The sequence below is a fragment of the Cricetulus griseus genome, chromosome 9, assembly GCF_003668045.3.
Source record: "Cricetulus griseus strain 17A/GY chromosome 9, alternate assembly CriGri-PICRH-1.0, whole genome shotgun sequence".
NCBI classification, from domain to species: domain Eukaryota; kingdom Metazoa; phylum Chordata; class Mammalia; order Rodentia; family Cricetidae; genus Cricetulus; species Cricetulus griseus.
In genome coordinates this window covers 18,993,885-19,018,599 of record NC_048602.1, presented here as the reverse complement: position 1 = coordinate 19,018,599, position 24,715 = coordinate 18,993,885, and the positions used below count along the sequence as shown (strand labels likewise).

The window sequence follows — 24,715 nt, the reverse complement described above, 5'->3', positions numbered from 1 at the left end:
TATTGCCTCTTTACCAAGGTCCTTATCGCTCCTTACTGGAGACATTATTTCCCCTTTACTGAGGTCCTTAACTTGGTCCCAACTTACCTGGGACTTACCAGTCGACTGCCCCGACTGCAGGAAGTTCTGAGCCGTTCACCCGCGGAGGTTTCCCCATACGGGCCACCACTCATGGCGCTTATCTCGACCAGCAAGAAGGACACGACCACGACTCTTCTTCAAGCAGTTTATTCAGGAACCTTGTACATTAGCTTCTTCTCAGCTTCTACACCAGCTTCTCTTTCTCAGCTTCTCCCTCCACTAGCCCTGCCACCCCGGGCAAGCCCTTAAAAGCAAGCTCATTACCCAATTAGCTCACGCCACCTGGCGATCCGGGATAGGTCACAGCTGGAGGAGGCACACCAGATCCACTAAGTACTTCCAAATAAGGCTTGTTTACAGCTAAGCTCAGTCTCCCTGGCATCCAGCCAGGCGCCATCTTGGGGCTGTGGCTCCCCACAGAGTGTCCCACATGGGTGAATAAAGCTGCTTCCAGACACCAGGGCTGTGAAATGGAACTCTTTCTGTACCAGCCAGCTACCTAGGACTTACTAGACAGGAAGGCCACAGAGGCACCCCAAACAAAACAGGTCACTGCCAGTGCTCTTGTTTGGCCACCATAAGGACATGGTGTTGCTGAAGATACCCAACTCTTTGGTTGCAAGGTAGAGAGCGCAATCTTGGACTTACCAGGAAACTCTCCCTGCTGGTAAGCTTTCAAAGGACTGCAAAGAAAAGATGTCACTGGTCTTATCAACCCTTTGACCCTGTGTCCTATCTACAATACCAACCTACAAGCCAGGATGTGCGCACTGGCAGAATACGAGAACAACTGCTTATGGACATAGCCACCTATCTTGATTAGATTTGAGGCTTGCTCCATAGAGGGGAATTATTGCCCTGTACTATAACATGATCAAAAACCATGGCTTGGGGAATACAGGCCAAGGGAAGAACCTACTGATGTTTTATTAATGATCATGTTGTTAATCTGCCATCTAAAAATTCCTGTTTATAATTATCAGTTTGTACTACTCTCAACCTGAGCGAAAGAGGACTCTTGCAGTTGGTAGTGGGCAATGCAAAGACTCGTATTTCAAAAAATCCTGAGAACAAACCACCATGTAAGCCTGGGTCAATTACCATTTCATTGTGGCTGGGCGAGGGTGCCGAAAGGCTCCTCTCACTCCATGAAGCTTTACTGGCACTTAAAGCTGTATTATTTTAGAGTTTGGGGTGAACACTTTCCCATTTGTCCTCAATACTTCAAAATTAGTTTCTATATGCTCTTGGGGATTTCTTTTTTGTTGTTGTTTTGTTTGAGACTAGGCTGGCCTTGGACTCGCAGAGCTCAGCTTGCCTTTGCTTCCAGAAGGCTGGAATTAAAGCCACGCAGGACCACAGCCTTGGCAGAGTTTTGTAAGCTGTATGTGAGCACACCCACACTGTCACAGTCACAGCCTATCTCCTTATAGTTTCTCACCTTCTTGCTGTCTTTAAGGTTTGACTCTTGTCTGAAGATTTTGACGGTGAACAAAAGATGAGACTTTATTAGAGCATATTATTGTTTCTTTCATGATGAATTCTTTTTATGTGTACAATTTCAGAGCTAGGTAAAGGATTTATAAAATTGAATGCATTTCAGGGGCAGGATTTATAATGAACAGCAATGTGTGGGGATTAATATACAGTATACGTTCATATGGTTTCTTAGGACTATGATGTTTGTGATGAATAGCAAAATTAGAGGGCTCTGTCACATTTCTTAAGTTACTACAATTTGTTCTCATTATGATTTGTTGTTGTTGAGATAGTTGATGTAGTCCTGCCTATCCTGAAACTAACTATGTAAACAAGGATGGTCTCTGACTCACACAGATCTTCCTGCCTCTTCATTCTAAGTGCTGGGATTAAAGGCATGCGTCACCTCACCTGACATTATTATGAATTTTTGAATACGGAACAAGATAAATGCTCTTATTACAGCTTTTACCAAGGGCTGTATGCATGGCTTAGTGTTTAAAAGCACTGGATGTGATTCCAAAGAACCAGGGTTCAATTCCCAGCATATACAATGCTCACAACTTTCTGTTAATCAAGCTTCGGGGGAATCTAATGACCTCTTCTGGCCTTGCCAGGTACCAGGCAAACATGCAGTGCACAGAAATACTTGCAGGCAAAACAACCATATACGTTAAGAAAACAATTTTCTCCATTACTTTTGAAGAATTTTATTTCAATATAAACCTTGTGATGTTTTTCTAAGATTTAGACCTTCATTAAAGGCATTCACAAGCTTCTTACCTTTATATTTTTATTATGTATTCTGTTAGGATTTGTAGGCAGAGAATGCCAGATAAATGCTATGGCACATTATTTACAACAGTATTTTTCTCTCTAGTATGAATTTTCCGATGTCTTCTAAGACCTGCAATATGGATGTAGAATGTGTCAGTCTTGGCATTTGTAAGGTTTCTTTCCAGTATGAATTTTCTGATCTGCTCTAAGATATGCACACCTCGAAAAAGATCTGCCACATTCCTTAAAACTGTAAAGTTTCTCTCCAGTATGAACTCTGTGATGTCTTCTAGGATGTGAGTCCTGGGTGAAGGATTTGTCACAAACCTCCCATTTCTAAGGTTTCTCTCCAGTATGGGTTCTGTAATGCCTTTTTGAGACATGGTGTTAATGAAAGGACTTACAATGATCTTTGCATTCCTACAATATCTCTAGAGAATGATTTTTATGATGCCATCTAAATCATTCATAGTGGGTGAAGGATCCGCGTCATTGCATTTGTAAGGCTCCTCTCCACTATGGAGTCTGTAGTGGTTTCTACCGTGATGAAAGATCTTGTCACATACTTCATAACTAGAATGTTCCTCAACACCGTGGATTTTCTGATGTCTCCTGAAACTAGAATAGTGTGCAAAGGATCTGTTACATTCCTTACATTTGTAAGGCTTCTCTCCTGTGTGCAATTTCTGATGGCTTTTGAGTGCGGAGGACTGACGGAATGACTTTCCACATTCTTTGCATTTATAAGGTTTCTCCCCAGTATGGAGTCTTTGATGCGTTTTCAGACTTGAGCACTGGGAAAAGGACTTGTCACATTCCTTACACTTGTAAGGCTTCTCTCCTGTGTGCATTTTCTGATGGCTTTTAAGTGCTGACAAGTGACGAAATGACTTTCCACATTCTCTGCATTCGTAAGGTCTCTCTCCAGTATGAAGTCTTTGATGTGTTTTAAGATTTGTGCACTGGGTGAAGGATTTGTCACAAACGTTGCACTTGTAGGGTTTCTTTCCAGTATGAATTCTCTGGTGTACAGAGAGGCTTGTGGCATTACTGAAATATTTCCCACATTCCTCACACTGGTGAGGTTTCTCTCCAATGTAGATTGTTTGCTGCACAACACTGTATGCAGAGGTGAAATAGTCATCACATTCTCCCTGCCTGTGCTCTTTCTTTGCAGTGTAGACTCTCTGATCTTGAGTCATGTTGGAACACAAATTTAAAGATTTCTCAAAGTCTTTAGATCTGCAAGGTTCTTCTCCAGTGTGCCTGCCTTCATGTCTGTGTGGGTTTGATGAGTCAACAGAGGCATCCCTGTGATTACTGCATGTGTAGTTATTGGAGTTTTCTGTAGTTTCACTTGTTCTATAAAGTGCACATGTGGAGGGGTCATGAAGCACTTTCCCAAGCTCATTACACTGATGAGACTCCTTTTCAGTCTTCACATGGTGATGGACAGGATCACATATGCAATAGTTCTCTGAAAATGAGTACAGTTCAGATTAATAGGGCTTGTTCCAAGATTAAACATTTCACAACGGGCTGTGACTGTCTCCTTATTTATATCAACTAGCAACCATTTCATAGAGTTCCTGGTACTCAACATTTTCCTTTCACTATAATTGTATGGATTCTTCCAAAACCAGAATGACAACTATCAAAGAAGAGGAAACGAATAACTGAGGAATCGGCAATTAGCTTTAGGAGGGAGCTCAACGACTGATTACACTTTGAATCTATGTTTCTAGTTTTAATTTTTCTTTTTTTTTGGTGAAATTATTATAGAAGAGTTTACTCCAATTCTAACTTTACAGTGTTTGGACTTACTAATGTAATGGAATAAAAAATATAGTTCAGAAGACCCAATTTCTTCAAAGATTAAAGGCTTACTTAAAAGAACCAAAGGAGTGAGAAGCAGCGGTGGTATATGCGTTTAAATCCCAGCACTTGGGCAGGTGGATCTCGGTGAGTTGAGTGCAGCCTGGACCACAGAGGAAGTTCCAGGATAATCAAGGGCACAGATTGAAACCTTGACTTGAAAAACAAAACAAAATTTCTCAAAAGGCATTGAAGGGTTACTTTATTTGTTCTAAAAAGCATGTTAGGTTCTTCAAAAGTAATGGAAGCAAAGCAATTTTGCCAGATATCAAAGGCACTAGACTACGGAGCCTGGAGTCTACATCATTTGAGGCAGAGCTGTCACGGGCAGCTATTGCTTATTTCTATTCTCCCCTGTCTGAGCTCCGCACACTGCTGTGTTCTTAACTTTCCTCATAGGGTTGTTCTCAGGTCTACTATGTACACTGACTCCTGAGATTATTTTCCAGAAGGGTGCCTGTGTGTTCTCCACTGGGGAGAAAATTAAGAATGTAATATGAAGACACACATGCAAGGAAGGCAATTAAAGAGTAATCCTACTTCATGGACTCATGTTAGACTTCACATTTATAATATTATTCCAATCTGATGTCAGCATAGTCAAATAAAATTGTATTTTGTACTAGTATTCAGTTATCGTAATTCAGGTGCAATAAGGCACAGCGTCTTCTAACAATTACAACAGGCAGGATGCATCCTGAGACCTGCATACTAGACTAAGGAATCTCAAGTGGAATTGAACATCACAAAAGGATGCTCAGCTCTTGCTTTCTCTTTCACTTGACGCCATCACCGTTGTCCTGCTCATTCACTAGTCCACTCAGGCTGTTGCTACTGTCTTCTCTCCACATTCCAGGGCAATCTCATTTGCTGCACACACATGACCAGGCCTATCTTGCACACAATAATCCACATGTACTGTGAGGTAGCCGATGAACCATGGCAGTCTTTCTTTAAATAACAATACAAACATTTAATACAGTACTAGGCTTAGTACATGAAGAGAACACACAGTAGAGTAATCTAGGAATGATTTCTCAATTGCTGTTTCCAGTCAGATCTACAGCATATTTGGGAAAAATTTATTGTGCAGGCCAGAAGAGGCCACCAGATCTCATTATGGATGGTTTTGAGCCACCCTGTGGTTGCTGGGAACCAAACTCAGAACCTCTGGAAGAGCAGCCAGTGCTCTTAATCGCTGAGCCATCTTTCCAGCCCCTTATTCAGGAAGAATTTCAAGTTTGCATATTTCGAGTTTTTCTCACAGTTAAAACAATGTAAAATACAATGATGGTCATGGAGCTTTAAGATATTAGGTGGGACCAGCCACAAAATCTGTGACCTGGAGTCTGCCCTGCCTGCAAGACAAGCCAGGGTAATGTTGGAACACAAATTGTGGGAGCAGTCAACAAATGTCTGATTTTACTTAAGGCTCAATCCACAAGTGGCATCTTGTCTTGCCGGTGAACTTGTGTTGGTAGTCACACCTTCTGGCATGGTTTCAGAGGCAGGCGTGCCCTGTTATATGGTAGAGGAGGGGCTGGCTCTCGCTCTCTTGGGTTGCAGAGAGCATCATAAGGGCAGAGACTGCATCTTCTAGAGCAGGAAGACCCTGGTGGTTATTTACTCTTACCTGTGTGAGTGCTTCCCTAATAAGTACCTATTTATCATTTATCTTGGGTCTGGTGGACTCATTTAAATCCTGTCTTCAACGGAACCAATAGCCAACACTGCCTTGGTAACCAAGGACCAGAAACTAGATCACCCAGAGACCTAGGGCAAACCAAAAACTACCAATGTAAAAAGAAAAAAAGTATCAATAAAGCGACTCCTACTGATACTCTGCTACACTCATAGATCAGTGTCTTATTCGGTCATCATCAGAGAAGCTTCCTCCTACAGCAGATGGAACAGATGTAGAGACCCACAGCCAGACAGTATGTACAGAGAGAGTCTACATGGGATGTCTCCATCAAATCCCTCCCCTCAGAGCTCAGGGAACCGTGCAGAAGAGGAGATGAAAGGAATGTAAGGGCCAGAGGCGATGGAAGACAACAGAAGAACAAGGCCCTCTAAACCAACGACGAGCCAAGTGCAGGTGAATTCACAGGGTCTGCAGGCCCTCTGCTTATGTACTGTAGTCTTATCATGGGACTCCTTCCTGAGTGTGAGAACGGATGGCTCTGTGATGCTCGTGCCGGTTGTTAGGATTCTTTTCCTTCTGTTGATTTACCTTGTTTAACTTCAAAGTGATGGTTTGTACTTTATCTTGTATTTCATTTTGTCATGCTTGGTTGTTATCTCTTAGAAGACTGCTCTTTCTCTTCCTTCCTTCCAGCCTTCCTTCCTTCCTTATTTTCCCCAAGACGGTTAATCTGAGTAACAGCGCTGGTTCCCTTGGCACTTGCTTTGTAGACCAGACTGGCCTCAAACTCACAGAGATCTGCCTGCTTCTGCCTCCGGAATGCTGGGACTAAAGGTGGATGTCACCACACCTGGCTCCAAGCCCGTTGTTTTCTAATGAGAGGCAGAAAGGGAGTGGATATTGAGGGGAGGAGGACCGGGGAGGAACTGGGAGGAGTACAGGGAGGGGAAAAGTATAAACAGGATCTATATACTGTATGAGAAAAAAGTCTACTTCAATGAGAGGAAAAAAATGAAAAAGAAGATATGGGTAGAAACACTTTATGTTACAAAGTTTCTGAATGCATCTTGGAACCAAAGTGAAGGGTGCCCGACACCTCTAAAGTGGAAAGTGGTAAGAAAATAACAAATACCAAGAAAAAGTTCTTTGCTACCTCCAAACTTTCCCTAGTCTCCTGTTGTTTCCAAGACAGCTTAACAGAAAGTTCACAACCTATAAAGTCAGGACACAGAAAGGCAGAGTTAGGAATTCTCCACGAAAAATGTTCTTACCCACACAGAGCAGGTTGTTATAATTCTCCAACGTCACATCGATGTACAAAGTCCTCTGAGCTGAGTCCAGGCATTGCCACTCCTCCTGGGAGAAGTCCACAGTCACATCCCTGAATGTCAGCAGACCCTGAAGTGAAAAATTACAGTTTGATCATGTGATCCCAAACAGAGTGCTTTCTTGGCTATAAGGAGACTTAAAGAAATCAGGGATGTAGATGAGCAGAGACAATTACTGAAAAAGATGATTTCTAATATAGTCACATTCTACAATGGGTTTTTGGTGAGAACAGAATGTCACAATATTCTCAAAATCAATACGCATGAAACACATTTAAGGTCTGGACACAGGTATTTGTTATGGACGCTGTGCTTACGTCCTATGGGACCCCAGCATACATGTGTCAGAAGGAAAATTCATAACGAGGAAATGTGATTTTATTTTTTGTTTTTTTTTTTGTTTTTTGAGACAGGGTTTCTCTGTATTGTTTTGGAGCCTGTCCTGGAACTCACTCTGTAGGCTGGGCTGGCCTCGAAGTCAAGAGATCTGCCTGCCTCTGCTTCCCAAGTGCTGGGATTAAAGGCATGTGCCACCAACACCCAGCGGAAATGTGATTTTAAATGCTGTACCTGTAGATCATGCTAAATACCGACACTGAATCAAAGCTGTATGTACTTGGGCCTTACATGACTGTATTCTAACAGGCTGAGTTGGAACGTTTACTCCAGGTCCAATGTCACTCCATTAAAGAGAGAAGAGGTAGAGGAAGGCAGAGTTCATGACTGACCTTACAAGAAAGAGTTTTGTTTTGTTTTGTTTTGTCCACAGTAAAAAGGAATGTAACAACACTGCATACTGGCTATTATAACATTCACATATATAATCATGTAGTTTATGAATTAATTTTAGGAGAATAGGGGCTGGAGTGATGGCTCAGTGGTTAAGATCACTGGACTGCTCTTCCAGAGGTCCTGAGTTCAATTCCCAGCAACCACATGGTGGCTCACAACCATCTATCATGAGATCTGGTGTCCTCTCCTGGTGTGTAGGCAAATATGCAGACAGAACACTGTATATGTAATAAAAATAAGTAAATAAATTTAAAAAAAATTAGGAGAATATTTCGAGGCACTACCAAGCAAATGTAAAATCCACATCAGCCACATTGGATATAATCTAAAATTGTCCTAACCGTATACATGAGGCAGCAACTCTGATAAATAATTTCATAAGTTTAGAAGAAAATGTCACCATCAAAGAGCTATAAACATTGAGGGAAGTCCAAAAACACATTAAATAGAATTTAAGCTACCACTAAGCATGTACACATAAGGGAAGTAACTGGATGCATTCGAGAATGACATAGATTTCCTGTGAGTAAATGGATATACTAAACTGTGTGAGAGTTATACTCCCTTTCAGTAACTTGCAAATAGAGCACAGAAGAACAGCTCAGGAGAAAATCTGAGCTATTGGGTCTGAATTTTGTAGTTCTTCAATATGTTCTTTTTTTTTTTAGTACTTATTAAGCTGTATTGTCTAACAGTGCTTATGATTCTTCCTTGAATTCTCTGGAAATGGAAAGTGGTGACACATTCTGTTTGAGCCATGACTCAGGGATAGAAATGCAAACCTGCAGGTCAGAGCCCATTCCCCAAGTCTCCACTTTAATGAACGATGCCACTTTAGGGTAGGGGAGGAGAGCCATGACCCTCACAGGATCTGACTAGAACAAAGCAATCGTGAGGAATGTTCTTTCTGCATCAAATGTGACGGCCTCTGCACATCAGTCAGTCAATACCCTCAAGACATTTTTGCTGATGCCTTCCACATAATGCTACATAATGAGTCCCAGCCGCAGAGGGCTGCACAGTGGGATCCTGTTTAGGTCAAAAAGTAAAAGAGAAATAAGAAATACTGATGTCTCTCCTTTGGGAAATTACCATTGAGCATCCTAACCAATTGAGTGATGTGAGCAGCAGTTGTTTTTTTTAATCATTTTTTTATTTGAATTAGAAACAAGATTGATTTACACGACAATCCCAGTTCTCTTCTCCCCCCCTTCCTCCCCTACCACCCCAACTAAAACCCCTACCTATCACATTTCCTTTCTTCTGATCTACACCTGACTCAACTTTTCTGCTCCCTCATGACCTCTGCATCCTTCCTCTGCTTTCCTTCTCATTCTCGTAGCTCCCTCCCCCCTCTTCCCATGTGAGCAGCAATTGTAATTTAAGAAAAGCAGTGGCTGCAGCTGAGGGCGTACCCAGTCAGAACCCCAAGGACAGGCCAGTACAGATGTCTGAATACTAGCAGCAATTCTCTTGAGATAAACAGATAGCAGGTGTCAACAACACATGGACACATCATCACTGTCGTGGTATTAAATACCAAAGAGAAATACAAAGTACAAGTAGACTACAATCTGAATCTATGTTCAAGAACATCAATTTCACGGCAAAATCAAGCTACATGTCCCTGCCAGGTTCTGTACAACCCATTGTGCTTAATTCATTAGTATTAGGAACAAAGTATCATTTAGTATTAAGAACCAAGATATAAGTCTCTTTAATTCCTTACATTTCTATGATGTTTCAATATGCAATTTTATAACCACGATTCAAGGGAATGGGGCAGATCCCACAATTAGCGCCTACATGGCACATGACCAATCACAGAATAATGTATTTGGATATAGTACATTCACTATAGCAACGGGGCGCCAACATATGTTTTTAGTTCATATGTGACAGTGGAAATATTTTCAAAGTTACAGGTCATAAGTCCACGCAGAATATTTGCCATCAAATAAAAAAAAGAAGAAAAAAAAGAAAAAAACTGGTGGTAGGGGAGAATTATGGAAAGTGTTAGAAGATGTGTGGAATTACAGAATTGTATACTTTCAATTATAAAGACAGCCTAGTACGGTTATACAAATAGAAGAATAACAGAATAGGACAGAGGTCCCAGAAAGAAAAACAGAAAGCTGTACTTACTTAATATTTAATAAAGGAGGCAAAAAGAGATGATAAAATTATAGCCTTTTCAACAAATGGTGCTGGCAAAACTGGTCCAGTAGGAGAATGAAATCAGATTCTTACCTTTCATTTTGTATAAAAAATCCTCTCAAAATGGATCAAAAACCTGAATTAAACCAGAAACACAGAAACCTAGAAAACATAGGGAATACCCATGAGGACATTGGGATGGGCAAGAACTTACTGATTAGAAAGAACACCAACAGCACAGAAGCTAACCCAAGTATCAACAGTTAGGACTACATGAAAATAAAGTTTCTGTTTATCAAAGGAAACAGTCAGCAGGGCACATAGACACCCACAGAATGGGAGAGAATCTGTACCAGTGGCACTTTGGATAGGGGCTCACAGCTAGTATTCACCAAGAATTATAGAAACTATATACCAAGGAAACAGAAATAGCAACCAACAAATGGGAAAATGAATGGAATTGAAACTTTTCAAAGACAAAAACAGAAATGACGGATAAATATACTAAAATGCCATCATGGAAATGCCACCTAAAACTACTTTGAAATGCTGCGTTAAGTGAGGCAGCATGACTGTCAACAACCAACCTGACAAGAAATGTTAGGGAGGATATCGAGACAAAGGATCCCTCATTAACTGTTGGTATACGTGGGTGTGTGTGAGGGTGGAGGCACAAATTAATACAGCCATTGTGGAAACCAGTGTGGAGATCATTTAAAAAAATTAAAGATGTTATTTTTGTCTAACTCATCTATTTCCTGGGCATATACTCAGAACTCCACACACCACTATAAATCAATTTACAACCTGTATTTGCTGATGCTTTTTTAACTTTAGGAAAGTACTGGAATCAAACTGATTGTCTATCAACAGATGATTGAATAATGAAAATGGTACATATATCAAATGGAATACAATTCAGCTGAAGAGAAAAATGTAATGAAAATTTGCAGAAGAATGGTTGGACTTAGATTGTGTAATAGTAAGTGAGGTCATACAGAGTCAGAAAGGAAGAAATCACATTTTCCCTCACATGCAGAATCTAGTCAATAATAGATATTTATGGAAACCACGTACATGTGCATGCATCAGAACATTGAGAACAGAGAATAAGAAAGGTTTGAGGCAGGACTGAATGCAGATAATAACACCAGTTATGAAAAAGTATATAAAGGGAATTGCTTTTCTAGTTCTAATTCTGTCACTGGTTTTTATCTTCTCTGTGGTGGACAAGCTCATAAAAGTATATTTGATTGTGAAAAAATAAAATCTCATGTGAGACTGCAGAGCTTCTGTTCTCAACGACTACTCTAACTGCATAAAAGGACGTTGTGTTGTATAGTCTTTGGGTCTGATTAATTTCAGTGAGTGATTTCTTTGTTGTTTGTTTGCAACACCTTGTATAACAAAATTCCAAAATTATCAGAAGCAGAAAATTAGGGTGTGCAATATCTCAAACTATAATATCTGTAGAAAAAGAGTGGACAGGACCACTGACCTGGGACAGATTAACTGGAGAATCAGCCATTTCTTTCTGTTGATCTTCTTTGAGTTTGTCTTTCAGGAACAATGAATACATAGATGGCTTGCTGTCCTTTCATATTAAGGGGTCAAAAAGAAAGAGCAAAAATTAATACTGAAACGTGTTAAGAAAAAATGTCAAGCCACATAAAAAGAAACCAAGCCAGTTTCTCTAGGGCTTGTGAAGTCAAGCATCTTGTAAGAAAACCCATAGCCACTAATTTACTAAATAAGTATAATCCCTAAGAGCATTCTAAATATTTATCCTTATTCCCACAGATAAATGTAGTCCTCATCCCTCATCATGGAAAGTTTTTTGCAACACATGGATATTATTACAGAAAACCAATCAGTCAAAATGCAGACTTGGATGCTCAGTCCCCACCAACACATAAACACCACAACCCTTCACCTCAGGCTCAGGGATCACTGAGAAAAAGAGGAGGGAGCAATTTAAGAGCCAGAGGAACAGGATTATTTGCTCAGAATGTGTCTCCTAGAAATGTCACAGAAGCTACATGCATGAAATCTTATAAAATGGCTGCCTAACCATGAGCTGAACAAAGAGCTGAACACAAAGAGACATGCTAACATGGAAGGAAGAAAGCTCACTAGGCCTCAACCCTGGTCAAACACTAAGGAATTCTTAGAGCTGGAGAAATAGTCTTCCCCAGAGAAGAGTGTACTGTATGGTTATCCAATGCCAAATGTTCATCCCTAAAAACATACGGACTGTGTAGTTGGTATTTTTATGTTTAGGAACACACACAAACATACAATAACAATTTAAGAAGTTTTTAAGAAATAATAAATGCCTATGTAAGAGGAAGTTTTTGGGTCCTCTACATAAAAAAAAAAAATGACTAGAATGGTTCTATACCATTTTCTGTTATATTTAATAGGGCGCTGGAGTGACGGCTCACTGGTTGTGAGCACCAGTTATTCTTGTATAGATCCAGTTTCCATTTCTAGAACCCATGCTGTGGCTCCCAATTGTCTAAAACCACAGTTCTAGCATGACGCTGTACAGTCATACCTGCAAGCAAAAGCACTCATATACATAAAACATAAATATATAAATATGAAATGTTACAAAGCTCAAGTTATCCTCATGTGATTCCAGATGATACTGCAGATCCACACAACCAGTGGAAGAAGACAGACCAACAGCCTAATGCAGAGAGCAGCAGACCCAGCAATGACTATAGGAATGACACCAAAATACCATGATCTTGTGTTTACAGACTCGACAGCCTCTTCAACAGAGGCACCGGGAAAAGTATGCAGACCACATATAAAAACATGAACCTGGGCTCAATTCTCCCCTACCACACAATCAATCACAGACCTACATGTATGATCTAAAAACGTGAATCCTGCAGAGCAACACAAAGAACAGGAGCCAACAAATAGTTCTATGTAAAATTAAAAACATCCAGGGAATTGGTAATTAAAAGTATGATGAGAAAGCCTACGCAGCATATATGTTTATTAGCTATCTATCTATACTACAATTAATAAAAACCCATAACCTACCAAAATTTACAAAGGAAGCAAATGAGAACACAATCAATAAATAAGCAAATGAGTTAACAAACCATGGTAATAGCAGTCGAAATAGCCAATATGTACATATTAAAAAGCGCTACAGTGTATATGCTATATTTTAAAAGTTGTGAGATAGTATACTTTAAGTGTTCTCAAAACAAAAATGATAAATATGTATGATAAAACATGTTAACTAGATTAATTCAGCCATGCCATTGTGAACATACTGTATTCTGTATCATAATTGTGCATGACTTTATTTATGAACTAAATAAATGAATGGGAAAAAAAAGCGCTATAGTGTAGCTCATAAGATAATGGCCTGATATCAACAGACTACAACATTCAAAAAAAGACAGCTAAGGGGCTGGAGAGATGGTTCAGAGGTTAAGAGCACAGACTGCTCTTCCAAAGGTCCTGAGTTCAATTCCCAGCAACCACATGGTGGCTCACAACCATCTGTTATAAGACCTGGTGCCCTGTACTGGTGTGCAGATATAAATGGAAGCAGAATGTTGTATACATAATAAATAAATAAAATCTTTTAAAAAAAGACAGCTAAAAAAACCATATTTTCTACTGAAAAATTCATTTCATATCTAAAGATACAAAATACTGAGAAAGTTGTTTTTTAAAAAAAAAATGCCATGATTATGTACAGCTGTTAAACAACAGATGATCGTTATTAGTGACAGAAAACTCAAGATGAAAGTATCAAAATACAAAATAAACAGTATTAGCAAATGACAAAAAGTGGATCAACACGGGCGCATGTCACAAAACCTGGAATGCAGACATCCACAGCAGACAGAAAACAGAAGAATACATAAAACGTGAAAACTGGCACACTGCCTCATGTTCCTTTCAAACACAAGAAGACAACCTAGAAGGAGGTCTGTCTTCTCTAAGACTCCAAGCAATTCCCATTACAATCCTATTTGTGCATTTTACAGAAAGTAATCCTGAAAGTACCAGGGAACAGCAAAAACCAGAAAATACTAAGAGGATCAAACCTGGAGGTGATCTCACAGTCTGTTACAGTGACAGCAATGGAAACCACTTGGAATTGTCATGACCACATTGGAGGTATCCATGGGCAGACAGTACAAACGGATTTAACAGTCTGTAAATATACTTTCGGATTCTTATCAAAACTCTGTTGGCATTATTTTCAGGAATGGAGAAATAAACACTAAAAGGTAAGAATGTGCTACAATATCAAAGCTCCAAAATTCTGAAAACAATAAATAAACCTAGAGGTATTAATTTTCTTTCTTTTTGTTTTTCAGAGAGACAGCTCATTTTATTGTTCCAGGGGTAGGGTATATAAGGGTCTATTATTATTATTATTATTATTATTATTATTATTATTATTATTATTATTATTTATACCAATCCCAGGTTCCCCTCCCTCCCCTCCTCCCACTACCCTACCTTCCCTCCACTCCATCCCCCATCTGGTCCTCAGAAGGGATAAGGCCTCCCATAGCGAGTAATGAAGTCTGTCCTGTCACCACGTTGAGGCAGGACCAAGGCCCTCCTCCCTGTGTCTACACTGAGCAAGGTATCTCTCCATAGGAAATGGGCTCCAAAATGTCAGTTCATGAACTAGGGATAGATCCTGGTCCCACTGCCCACAGCCCCACAAAGTACCCAAGTCATCCACTGTCACTGGCATGCAGGGGGCCTAGTTCAGTCCTATGCAGTTTTCCCAGCTGTCAGTCTGAAGTCAGTGAGCTCCTACTAGCTCAGGTCAGCTGTTTCTGTGGGTCTCCTCATCAGTCTTGATCCCTTTGCTCATATTATCGCTCCTCCCTCTCCTCAACTAGAGTCTGGAAGGTTGGCCTAGAGGTTAGTTGTGGATCTTTGCATCTGCTTCCATCAGTTACTGGATGGTCCTCAATCTGATGACAGGGGAAGGCCAGCTCAGGCACCCTCTCCACCATTGCTTAGAGTTTTTATCTCAGCTCATCCTTGCGTTTTCCTGGGAATTTCCCCAGTGCCAGGTTTCTTGCTGATCCCATAACAGTTCTGTATTAATTTTCATCATTCCGTAACACATTAAACTCATAGAAATAAAAATCATTTAATAACAGTACAAAGACATGTTCAGTGGCGTGAATGAATAAGGACAGCACCACTCGAATGCTTAGTCATACGAAATCACACTTGTCTCCATTATCAATTCTTCTGTGGAGACTGTTCTCACACCTACAACAGGATAACCGTGAGACATCTTTCTCAGTGGAAGTCTCCAGAGTTATTTCCAGTGAAACAGAATGTGGCAAAAATGATTTCATGTTCCACTTCCACATTTACTTGAACCCCTTGCCACCCCTTCACCAATCCCTCCACCATACCTGGATCCTTGGCTGCTCTCTCCTCTCTCTCTACCTTTCAGGACTTTTTGCTGCACAGGTGAGCAGGTCGGGGTGATCAGTGAGCCCTGCACGTGAGAAAGAGATTGTTCAGGAAGCCCCTGGATTTCTCACACAGTACTGTGCTCAGTGGATGAAGAGAGGAATCTACAAATGATTCCCTAATTGTCACGCAGGGTCAGGATACTGAAAACATTTAGGAAGCATTTTCAGCGAGTGGGACTTGAATCCCAATCTCAATCACAGCTTGGTTAAAACTCAGGAGCCGAAATGGAACTGAATGATTGGGATGACAAATTGACAACATCATACAAAAATGAGTTAGTGAGTTTATCACAGACCACATAGGATGGGTCTCCCAAAGGGATACACGCTTGCAGAGTAATTTGCCAAGAAACCCTAAGGAGGAGCAAGGGAGACTGCAAGCAAATATTCTCACCCAGAAATCAGACTGCTGGAATTCTGCAACATCCAGTCTCTGAGCAGGGTCCATCCAACGCCCCTCCTCCTGGGAGAAGTCCACAGTCACACCACCGGCTGTCAACAGACCACAAATGAAAACACCAGTTTGAAGAGTTGTGTTGGTGCACACCTTTAATCCTAGCACTGGGGAGACAGATGTGGGTGGACCTTGTTAGTTCCAGTCCAGCTTGGTCCACACGGCCAGACAGAGCAACACAGTGAGTTCACACCTCAAACAAAGATAACGGAAGGAAGTAAGGAGATGAATGACTATTGCAGGCATTTTTCTGATGTAGATGAATGATCATATTTATTCAAAAGATGCTTTCTTTAGCCCAGCAGTGGTGGCACACGCCTTTAATCCCCCAGCACTCGGGAGGCGGAGGCAGGTGGATCTCTGTGAGTTCGAGACCAGCCAGGTCTATAAGAGCTAGTTCCAGGTCAGCCTCCAAAGCCACAGAGAAACCTTGTCTCGAAAAAAACAAAACAAAACAAAAAGATGCTTTCTTTATTATCCTATATTAAAATACCTTTTCATTCCTTCCTTCCCCCCACCCCCAGATAGGGTTCCTCTGTGTAGCCCAGACTGTTCTTAAACTCACTTTGTAGATGAGGATGGCAAGGAATTCCAAGGTCTACCCTCTGTAGTGTTGGGATTAAGGACTTGTGTGGCCACCACCACCAGGTTCATAACAACACCCTTTCTAACTGTGAATACACTGTAACCTAATACCTCCAAACAGCATACTGTGGCTTTCTAGCCTCTAAACTGCAACATTAAGAACTCAGAGCAAGAAACCACCTTTCTTCCTTCCTTCCTTCCTTCCTTCCTTCCTTCCTTCCTTCCTTCCTTTCTTTCTTTCTTTTTTGGAGACAGGGTCTCACCACATAGCTCTGGATGTACTGGAACTAACTATGTAGACCAGGCTGACCTCCAATTTACTGAGATCCACCTGCCTCTGTCTCCCGAGTGGTGTTATTAAAGGCCTGTGCCACCAAACCTGGCAAAGACACTTTTCAGAATGCTGTATTTACATCACAGAGTGCTTATATCTCAGTTGGAAAAATGAATGGTGGATTTTAAAAAAAAGTTTACTTTTAAATGTTAATGTTTACAACCATACCCGTGGAACTCTTAAAACTCTATTTTCAGATTCAGTTCAATCTGCAGGCATTCCTGTAGGTCAAAGAGGCCAGTGGGAAAAAAAAGACTCTGCCTCTGTTCTGCCCTAGAACCCTGAGACTGGTGTAAGTGTTACAACAGAGATGGGAGGCCTTGCAGCTCTGAGGGGTGCCAGGTTCGAGGAGCCCAGGGACAAACCCAGGGAGTCGACACTCTGATGCAAAAGCAAAAGGTTTCTTTTTATTACAAGCTGGCCAGCTAGGATCTCACTGCATGGTAGGCAAATGAGATGCCAACCAGCCAAAAAGAGAACCTTTTAAAGGGGCAGACATAATAAGGTTGAAGGCCACAGATTTCAGAGTTTCCGTGGTTACTTAAGGTCATACAAAGTACAGAGTAAAGCAGTAACTATATATTTTTAGTGAAATACATTTGAGTGAGATAAGACAGGGCATGGGTTTGCAGGGTTACAGGGTCACAGGGTCTGTCAGTGATCCCCTGGGCTGAGGGATCTTTACAACTGGCTGGGGACCTTGACAATCAGCAATTAGCAAAGGAATGCTAACAAGAGTGGACAGTCACCTCCCCTTCTCTGCGGGGGTGGGGTGGGAGTTCAGGCGCCAGCCATGGCACTCCTGATTTAAGGAGTTAAATTTTCCTTTACCATAATAAGTTCCCTTTCTCTGTATAGATTTACGGCCCAAGTTTTTAAACTTTTATTAATTTTAATTTTTAGTCCGTCAAGGGAAAAGGTATCCTGGCAGTCGGGAGCCAAGGGATAGCACAAAGTCAGACAGAAAAACAAAACTCACAGAGGACATTTATTGGGAGGGAAGCACAGGCTGTACTCCTGTACTCTGAGAACTGAGCAAACAACTGAGCAGGAAGCTGACTTGATACAGTTTCTTGGGAGAGGGTGAGGGGGGGGGACAGAGCTTTCCATGGCAGCCTGGGATTGGAGAGATTTTGTGGGCCTGCTCTTGGGGCAAGCTCAGGGGCAAGCTCAGTGACCAGATATTAGGCTTTTTTTTTTTTTTTCTTTCCCTTATAAGGCAGGACGTGGATACTCCCCTGCCTCAAGGGATAGAAATGGCAATTATGAGCCTTAGAGGATTCTGGGGGATGGGATGGGGGTGGGGCAGTGCCTAGGCACTCCTGTGCCTCAAGGGGCTGACAACCTGGGAACCGGGCCCCACAGTCATACAGTAAGCTTCAGCAGTAAGCAGAACTTCAGACCCCACTGGGCTTTTCCACTAAAAGCCTGACCCTGAGCCTAACCTTCTGTCTCTCTTCCCTTTCAGAGTAGCTACCATTTTGTGGTTTTCCCCCAAAAACATGTTGCATGAGGTTTGCTGAATGGTGGTGCCTTTCTTGTATTCCATCACACTTGACTGCAAAGATGTTCTAGCTCACAAGAAGAAAGAAAGAAAGAAAGAAAGAAAGAAAGAAAGAAAGAAAGAAAGAAAGAAGAGAAGAAAGAACCCTTACACTTCTCATGAGTAATATCTGAACATTCTCCCTGCATGCTAAGTCCTGGGTATAATACAGAAGTTAGCAGGGACTATGCACATTTCAAGAGCTTTGTTCTTATCATCATAGCAAAGAGAACCGTGCTTGCGAACATCAACACATAAATTCAAATATTCTAGTAGGTTATTTTTATGCGAATACTTGGCAATCAGAAGATCAATAAGAAAAAAGAAACAACAAAAACAAAACAAAAAGAAAACATCAGGATTGGTCCAGTTCATATTATCTAAAATTTATCGACAAAGGAAAGACATCCACAGCAATATCTCGGGGCCGGCTTCCTGATGGACAACAGAGAAACCGCTCGCTCCCTCCCTCCCGGGTCCCAGCCCCGCTGCTCCTCTGACCTGGGAGCTTCCAGGGCCGCCGGGCTGCGGTTCCCGCCACTGCGCTGCTGACTGCTGACTTTCCCAGGCCGCCCCGCGAGCGCGGACACCGCGGATCCCGAGGGCTCAGGTCCCCGAGTCCCCAACCAGGTCCTCCGCACCCGGCTCTGCAGCGCGCGGCTCCCACCGTGCAGGACCCCGAGCAATGACAGGGAACCCGGCACTCGGCACTGCCAGCGGCTGCTCCTCAGTCCAACTTGCCGGGCCTCATTAACGCGACTTCCCAGCTTCCGTCACGTCACTCCTCTTATCCCTCCCACTTATGCACGTCCCCTACACCTGACCAATGGCCAACAAACTCCACCATCCCCGGTTTCCGGGTGAGTGTGAGTGCTTCCCACCTCCCCTGCATCTCCCGCCGCCTTGCACACAGCTCGGCTGTCAGGCCGCCCTGGACCCGCTCTGCACAGACTCCACACACGCTTGCTGCAGCCTAGACCAGAGCTGCAGCCAGGAGGACGCTGCACCCCGGTGTCTGACCCCACAGTGAGTGCTGAGACCTTCAGAGAAAAGACGGGAAGCATAACCTGGACTTGACAACCCGCCTCCTGGACTACTTATTACATCAAATGATCACAGGCTAAATTCAGATGGCACCGTCCCATCCCAACACAAACATGAGGAGCCAAAACCAAATACTGCAGCTGTGAATTGGGGAAGAGACATTTCGGGAACTTGGATTCTGAAAAGAAATCGATGTGTCCTGAAGCCAGTTATCAGCCCATTGCTAACTGTCCCGCGCTCTACTGCTGTCACCACTAGATGGGGGTCTTGTCAGTTTAGTAACTCAGAAATAGGTTTGTCTTCTGGGAATCATGCTAAAGGTGTTTTGAGATAAAATTCAGATCTCCCACACACACTACCCCCACCCACCCCCAGAAGGATGCAGAGGCTCTTGCTGTCCGAGGGAAATAATAAGGGGAAGGAGGAAGGGCTAAGACATGTCATTCTTGGGGGCTGGAGAGATGGCTCAGAGGTTAAGAACACTGGCTCCTCTTCCAAAGGTTCTGCGTTCAATTCCCAGCAACAACATGGTGGTTCACAACCAGCTGTAACAAGATCTGGTGGCCTGTAGGGATACATGCAAACAGAACACTGTATACGTAATAAAAGACATGTCATTCTCTAGACTGCATACAGCTGTTGCAATCAGTAACCAACAGCAGCTGTACTGACCTGCATTGACCTCACACTAGACCACAGTCAGTCTAAGAAAGGGAAAGGCTTAGGTTCCACTCTTTACCTCTCAAATGTTATCTATGGATGGATTGTAGGAAAAGAGTCACTACCTTTAGGTGTGTCCTCTGCAGAGCCCAGCAGGCTCCATAGATGGCTCTATTTAATTTCAGTGTGTCTCTCAAAGCTAAATGAATGGAAATGAACACAATATTTTTTTTCAATTGTGGACCAGGGTAGTAGAGAGATAGGAAATAAGAGTGGGACAGTGTGTGTGTGTGTGTGTGTGTGTGTGTACCCATCAGTCCCTAATTTGGTTGTATCATTGTCTTGTTTAATATCAGGTATTTTTAAGTCAGGAAGTCTTCCTTTTTTGTGCTAACAAGTATTTGAAGTAGCTTTACTATTATTGTCTCTTTGAAGTTCTGCTAGAATCCTGTAGATGGTTCTGGAGTTGTCTTAAGGGGCATTTTATAACAGCTTCAGTCTCATTTCTACTTGTAGTTCTATTTACATTATTTACTTTATGTTGCCTTAATTTGATGTGTTGTATGTACCTGGAAACCAATAAATTTTAGTGAGAGTTTCCATTTAAGTGGAAAGAAGTCTTTAACATCAGAAGAAATAAGATCGTCTATCATTTATGTTAGGCCGTTACCTTGGGTAATTTTCAAGACATGAAAAGAAAAAGTTATGTGTAGTTGGGCAAGGTCATGCAAGCCTTAAACCTAGCACTCAGGAGGCAGGATCAAGGGGAACTCTGAGTTCTATGCCAGGCTGGTCTACACAGTAAGTCAGCTGGCAATACACAGAGTGACTCTGTCTCAAAATAAACTCATCCCTGATGAATAATATTTATGCGACCAGAAGCACAGTGCAAGCTTCCAGAGGAGGGAGCCAAGCCACAGTCCTAGGCAGCTATGGTGCTTATGATCCACATCAAAGATCATCATGGCAGGGTATCTGAAGGGTGCCGTAGTAGCCAGCACACCTTGGTGGTAACCAAAGCTCTCTAATTGGACCTAAGACCCTCTTCACAGAAGGGAAGCGTGACTGGTACTGGACACCTCATTACCTACTCGGTGCTGGTGTGAGGCTTAGAGACTCTGTGCCTCGCAGACGAAAATCAACTAAACATGGGCAAAGGAGATCCTAAGAAGCCGAGAGGAAAAATGTCCTTCTATGCATCCTTTGTGCAAACCTGCCGGGAGGGACACAAGAAGAAGCACCCGGATGCTTATGTCAACTTCTCAGAGTTCTCGAAGAAGTGCTCAGAAAGGTGGAAGACCATGCCTGCTAAAAAAAAAAGGGGGGGGGAAGGATTTGAAGACACAGCAAAGGCTGACAAGGCTAGTTATGAAAGAGAAATGAACACCTACATCACCAAAAAGAAGTTCAAGGACCCCAATGTACCCAAGAGGCCTCCTTTGGCCTTCTTCTTGTTCTGTTCTGAGAATCACCCCCAAACCAAAGGGGAACACGCTGGCTTGTTCATTGGTGATGTAGAGACTGGGAGAGATTCGGAACAGCACTGCTGCAGAGGACAAGCAGCCCTACGGAAAGAAGGCTGCCAAGCTGAAGGAGAAGCACGAAAAGGATATTGCTGCTTTCAGAGCTAAAGGAAAACCCGATGCAGAGAAAAACGGGGTGGTCAAAAGCATTTAACCCCCTGTATGCAACTCACTCCGTTTAAAGAAAAAGAAACTGAAATGTAAGGCTGTGTAAGATTTGTTTTTAAACTGTATGATGTCTTTTTTTTTTGTATAGTTAATACACTAACGAATATGTCTTTAAATAGCCCTGTCCTGGTGGTATTTTCAGTAGCCACTAACCTTGCCTGGTACAGTCTGGGGGCTGTAAATTGGCATGGAAATTTAAAGCAGGATCTTGTTGGTGCACAGCACAAATTAGTTATATATGGGGACGGTAGTTTTTTTGTTTTGGGTTTTTTTCATCTTCAGTTGTCTCTGGTGCAGCTTATATGAAGATAATTGTTCTGTTAACTGAATACCACTCTGTAATTGCAAAAAAAAAAAAATTGCAGTTGTTTTGTTGACATTCTGAATGCTCCTAAGTAAATACAATTTTTTTGTTAGAAAAAAAATGACAACTAATGAAGATGTAGAGTTGTGGAGGCCAAGCCCAGTGGATCCATTTATAGAATATTCCTGCACCTAAGGCTCGAGCATCATTTTTGAGGAGGGGGTAGAAAGAGTGTAATAACCATAACCATAGATTCAGGCAGTTTGTCGTGAGATTGTCTCCTAACAATGCAAGAAGTGGCTTAAATAAAGTCTTCACCACATGACCTCCCAAATGGAAGCTGAGCAAGGGCACAGACAAGGGACACGCCAAATTGGATGGGGAAAAGCCCACAGGCCTCAACCCTGCACGGAGAACTACAGACAACTGGGGAATACTGGGAGCAGGGGAAATGCTTTTCCCTGGGGAAGAGCATCTAATTGACTATCCAGCACCAAATGGTCAGCCTTGAAAGGTCAGCTCAAGGGAGATGTCTATGAAGAAGCTACATGGGAACCTCTCATTTTACAACCCAACTGGAAACATAATGAGAGCATAGTAGAACACATGTGTGAAAAAGAATGAGCCCTGGATGATGTACACTGAATGTTCAGCTGGGCATGGAACAGGAAGAAAGGAGGAGGAGGAGGAGGAGGAGGACCCGTCAAAAGGAAGGATGTATGAAGAAGCCTTATGAAAACCACAGTCTTACAAACTAATAGGAAATACAATTTTTAAAACTTTGGACAGAGCCAGGCGGTAGTGGCGAACGCCTTTAATCCCAACACTCGGGAGGCAGAGGCAGTGGGTTCTCAGTGAATTTTAGACCAGCCTGGTCTACAAGAGCTAGTTCCAGGACAGCCTCCAAAGCCACAGAGAAACCCTGTCTCACAGCGCCCCCCCAAACAAAAACAAAACTTTGAAGAGGTATCCTACATGCATAAATAACGCTGCTCCCAGACACTAGAGCTATTAAATGGCACTCTCTGTACCTGCTAATGTTTATCTGCCAAGGATTTACTGGTCAGAGAGGCCCCAGGGGCACCCAAACAAAACAGGTCACTGCCAGTCCTCTTGCTTGGTGATTTTCATAGCTGAAGGTACCAAAACAATTTGGTTGCATTCTTGAACTTATCAGGACTCTCCATGCTGGCTAGCTTTTGTAATACAAGGCATTGTGAGGGCTGTTGGAAGAGAAAAGATGTCAATGGTCTAACCTGCCCTGGACCCTGCATCCTACATTACCAACCTACAAGCCAGGATGTGAGCACTGGGTCGATACTGGCACAGCTGCTTCTGGGCATAACAGACCTCTCGATTGAATTTGAGGCTTGCTTCGTAGAGGGGAATTCATGCCCTGTAAAAACCATGGCTTGGGGAGTACAGGCCAAGAGCAGAAACTATTGATGTTTTGTTAATGACCATGCTATTTATCTGCCATCTAAGTATTCATGGTTATACTCATTAATCTATACTACTCTCAGCCTTGGTGAAAGAAGTCTCCTTTGCAGTTGGTAGTGGGCAATGTGCAGACTCATAACTGTTCAGAGAGTACTAAGAACAATCAACTGTGCAAGATTGGGACAATTGGTAGGGGGAGGGTTTCTATGAGTCTCCTTTCATTCCGGGAGAGTCTAGTAGCTATTAAAGGTATTAAAGCTATTAAAAAATATATATGAGTGGATTCTTCCCCATTTTTCTTTAGTACTTCAAAATGAATCTATGTATGCCCTTGGGGATTTCTTCGTTGTTTTGTTTTTTGAGATAGGGTTTCTGAGAGTTCAGTCTGCCTTTGGTTCCAGAGTCCTGGGATTAAAGACATGCACCACCACAACCTTAGCCTTTTGGGGTTTTGTAAGCTGTGTATAAGCATGCACATATTAACACATCCACAGTCTATCTCTTTATAGTTTTTCACCTTCTTGCTATTAGTAAGTGTAACAGGGCCCCAACCTTAGTAGGCCCCCAGACTTTAGCACAACTGACTCCAGGATGGAAGTACCATTCGGGATGTAAAACTCAGCTCGTTGACACCACCACCTGCCAAATACTAAAACAAAGGCCTGATCCATCAAAGTTCATATAGTTCTGGGAAAGTCTCAAAACGTACTAACCTTGCCTTTTAGCTTCTAATGTTCTGCATCTGGCTAACTGTTCTTGTTAAATGAAGTAGTTCAACCCAGAACACTGTTTTTATGCTCAAGGGTTCTCCCTGAGAAAGGCTAGGTGCTACAGTGGGATCTTGAACACCCAGTGTAGTCACTGGTGACTAATAAAAAAGACGTTCTATTGGCTGAAAACCTTGTTCAAGCAGTCTTCTCTAGAAAATCCCACAAAGGTAAGGCTGGACTCTCGTAGGAAATATTTCAAGGTCAAGGAAAAATAAGACTTTAGGAGAGAATTTTCTTGTGTTTTCTTTTACTGTGAATTGACTA

The 24,715-nt window shown here is 42.2% G+C and overlaps 1 protein-coding gene and 1 pseudogene across 1 annotated transcript; one reads left to right on the top strand and one right to left on the bottom strand.

Annotated features, from left to right (window-relative positions):
- Positions 1 to 2,254: 2,254 nt before the first annotated feature.
- On the bottom strand, positions 2,255 to 19,310 carry LOC100774611 (zinc finger protein 54). The gene is made up of 6 exons (XM_027398695.2): positions 19,044 to 19,310; positions 16,021 to 16,118; positions 15,564 to 15,649; positions 11,633 to 11,728; positions 7,129 to 7,255; positions 2,255 to 3,814 (listed from the first exon to the last, which is right to left on the bottom strand). Exons 4-6 carry the CDS (start codon positions 11,711 to 11,713, stop codon positions 2,769 to 2,771), a joined length of 1,254 nt encoding a protein of 417 aa, XP_027254496.1. The 5' UTR covers positions 11,714 to 11,728; positions 15,564 to 15,649; positions 16,021 to 16,118; positions 19,044 to 19,310; the 3' UTR covers positions 2,255 to 2,768.
- Positions 19,311 to 19,426: 116 nt separating this feature from the next.
- On the top strand, positions 19,427 to 23,065 carry LOC113833759 (annotated as a pseudogene).
- The last annotated feature ends 1,650 nt before the right edge of the window (positions 23,066 to 24,715 follow it).

Excerpts from the sequence above, each read along its gene's own strand:
- LOC100774611 (XM_027398695.2), bottom strand. The coding sequence starts at position 11,713 with ATGTATTCATTGTTCCTGAAAGACAAACTCAAAGAAGATCAACAGAAA. Across the intron at positions 7,256-11,632 it reads CTCCAGTTAATCTGTCCCAG|GGTCTGCTGACATTCAGGGA; the intron begins GTCAGTGGTCCT and ends TTTTCACTTCAG. Across the intron at positions 3,815-7,128 it reads TAACAACCTGCTCTGTGTGG|AGAACTATTGCATATGTGAT; the intron begins GTAAGAACATTT and ends ACTCATTTTCAG.